This window comes from Phytophthora parasitica (assembly GCF_000247585.1).
Source record: "Phytophthora parasitica INRA-310 unplaced genomic scaffold supercont2.1, whole genome shotgun sequence".
NCBI lineage: Eukaryota > Oomycota > Peronosporomycetes > Peronosporales > Peronosporaceae > Phytophthora > Phytophthora nicotianae.
Genome location: NW_008634126.1, coordinates 2,251,404 through 2,253,620, shown reverse-complemented (window position 1 = coordinate 2,253,620; position 2,217 = coordinate 2,251,404). Strand labels below are relative to the sequence as shown.

The 2,217-nt window shown below is 41.8% G+C and overlaps 1 protein-coding gene across 1 annotated transcript; it reads left to right on the top strand.

Annotated features, from left to right (window-relative positions):
- Nucleotides 1-1,010: 1,010 nt before the first annotated feature.
- PPTG_20761 (hypothetical protein) lies at nt 1,011-1,142 on the top strand (the record flags this gene model as incomplete). The annotated part of the gene is made up of 2 exons (XM_008892959.1): nt 1,011-1,046; nt 1,086-1,142. The coding sequence occupies 2 exons, from the start codon at nt 1,011-1,013 to the stop codon at nt 1,140-1,142; spliced, it is 93 nt and encodes a 30-aa protein (XP_008891207.1).
- Between the last annotated feature and the right edge of the window lie 1,075 nt (nt 1,143-2,217).

Sequence of the window (2,217 nt, the reverse complement as noted above, 5' to 3'; positions counted from 1 at the left end):
CAAACATCAATTCTCAACTAAGAAAAGTAAAGAGTCTCAGTGTCGCTGGCGAAGTGGGGGCCCATCCTTAACGCGCTTCAGTTTCTTCCTATTGACAAATATTATATTATTAAATATTGAGTATCCAAATATCCAAAGCTTCCCGGGCGCAGCACGGCTTTTGTGTATGCACCTGGCGCGCGTTGTTGCTGTTTTCAATGCATTAACGTATCGTGATACGATCCCGCATTCATGCCTATTCTTATACTAAAGCGCTAGATTTAACGTACTAGGCAGTAAAACGATTACTGACGCAAAGCTACAGTAATTTGATGGGCTAGCGTCCATGCATATCCTTGGATATGGCATTTCATGTTGCTTTACTCCTCGACTGGCTCGTAGTATTGCAGGTGCATACTGCGCTCATTCCGTCATGCTGCTGTTCGTAGTGATTGGTAAAAGGTAGAAAATTTGAGTCCGGCCAGTTCGGAGCCGCGGCAGCAGATGGTTCCCTTGGAGGGTGGAGTGGCTACCGTGATTACCAAAATAAGTTGAACTAAGCCAAAACCCAGCTGAGAATAAGTCTGATGGAACATATAACTTGGTTGGAAATATCGGTGAGAATCGAGAAAAAAAATGGATCAGTATTGTGATTTTTTCGATAACGAAAGTTGTTTTGCATTGCTTGTTGAGCAAAAAGTATGCTATAAAAAGTGTTGTCAGTGTAAGTTGCGAACGATATACTAGACCATACAGTGATTTACTCAGCACTACCAGCCCGAAATACCCTCTAGTAGCGTCAGCAAAAATCTGGTTTTAAACTGAGTAAAGGTTTGACACGTGCAAGGTCTGTAGCACAAGGTCTCTAATAATGAAAATTCACGTTACTATTATTCAGTCCCCATATTAGAGACTTAACAATAATAACGTTAATGTTTGGGTACACACAATAACTAGGATGCTTCGCTTTAGGCTGGGAGGACTGTGAAATGGCAAAACAGTAATTTGTTTAATTATCTTAATGCGTGCGAATGGTGATTCGCGTCCATTATTCTGTTTTCAACGAGGTGAGTCATTTTAAACATTAACTCTTTGTATTTTTTCAGGCTCATACAGTACTAGAAAAACACTTGGACGCTCAACTACGGCACCACGTAGGCTGAATTAGATATTTTACTGTGTTAAAGTGAAAACGTGAGGGCCGCTTCTTCGGCGGGTCTACCTGCCGAAGAACAGCAGCCTTACACCGCTACTAGATTAAACAACGCCTTTACTCCCGTGAAAAAAAGCTTAGTGTCATGGTTCAACCCATTACCTTGGCTCTATACGTGAGCAATTTAGGTTGTTCACAGCGACATACGGCTCTTGTGGTTGTATGGGGTGGTATCCTCAATTCAAGGCTGCCAGCGGATCACACGACGTCTCTTATATGGTAGCCGATGCTAGACACAGGGCAGCATTCGAGTAGTTCACGTTGATTCATGTTTAACTTTCAATTTCATTCTCAATTTTCCAGCCTACCACTCAAGTCTCGGACTACAATTCAAGGCGACCTGGTTGAGTTCCACGTTACCACGTGGCACTTAGCGATAGTTTATACAAAAAGAATCCTCGTTTTTGATATAATGGCGCGGTAGTTACAGAATATGGTCGTTTTCTTTTTCTGATAGCTCTTTTTGAATTGGTTTCCGCACTGAATCGTCCAAACGGTTCGAATTGAACGCTAAATTCACGACAATAATAAGAAATTGCAAGTGGACTTTGGAGCAAGATGATAATATTTAACGCATCATGAGTTATGATTGACGAGTCTGCTTTAGACGCACGTGATATTTGTTTTGAAAAGGTTTGTAAGAACGCATTAGCAAGTCTGGTGACCAACGTGCCACTAAGTTATGTATATGCTGTGTGTCGTGATGTATTCTGAAAGTTGCTTGCTACATGCAACATTTTGGAACGAATTAATCTGTGAGTCTGTCCATACAGCGCTTCTAGGTGCTCTCTCAGGATACTTTTAAATGCTGGGAATACCTTTAGGTATGGGGTTTGACCCAGTTTTACCCTTACACATTATATCGCACTGCGAGCCGTTGAAGGTTGCCAACTTCGCATGCTTCATTTGCCAACCAAGCATTGACACTCAAAGATCAATACAAGGCTAGCTTAAAGTATGATTAACTTGTACTAGCCGCAGGATCACCGCACTTGCAAAATGGTTTTGTAGTGGCACGTTGAGAT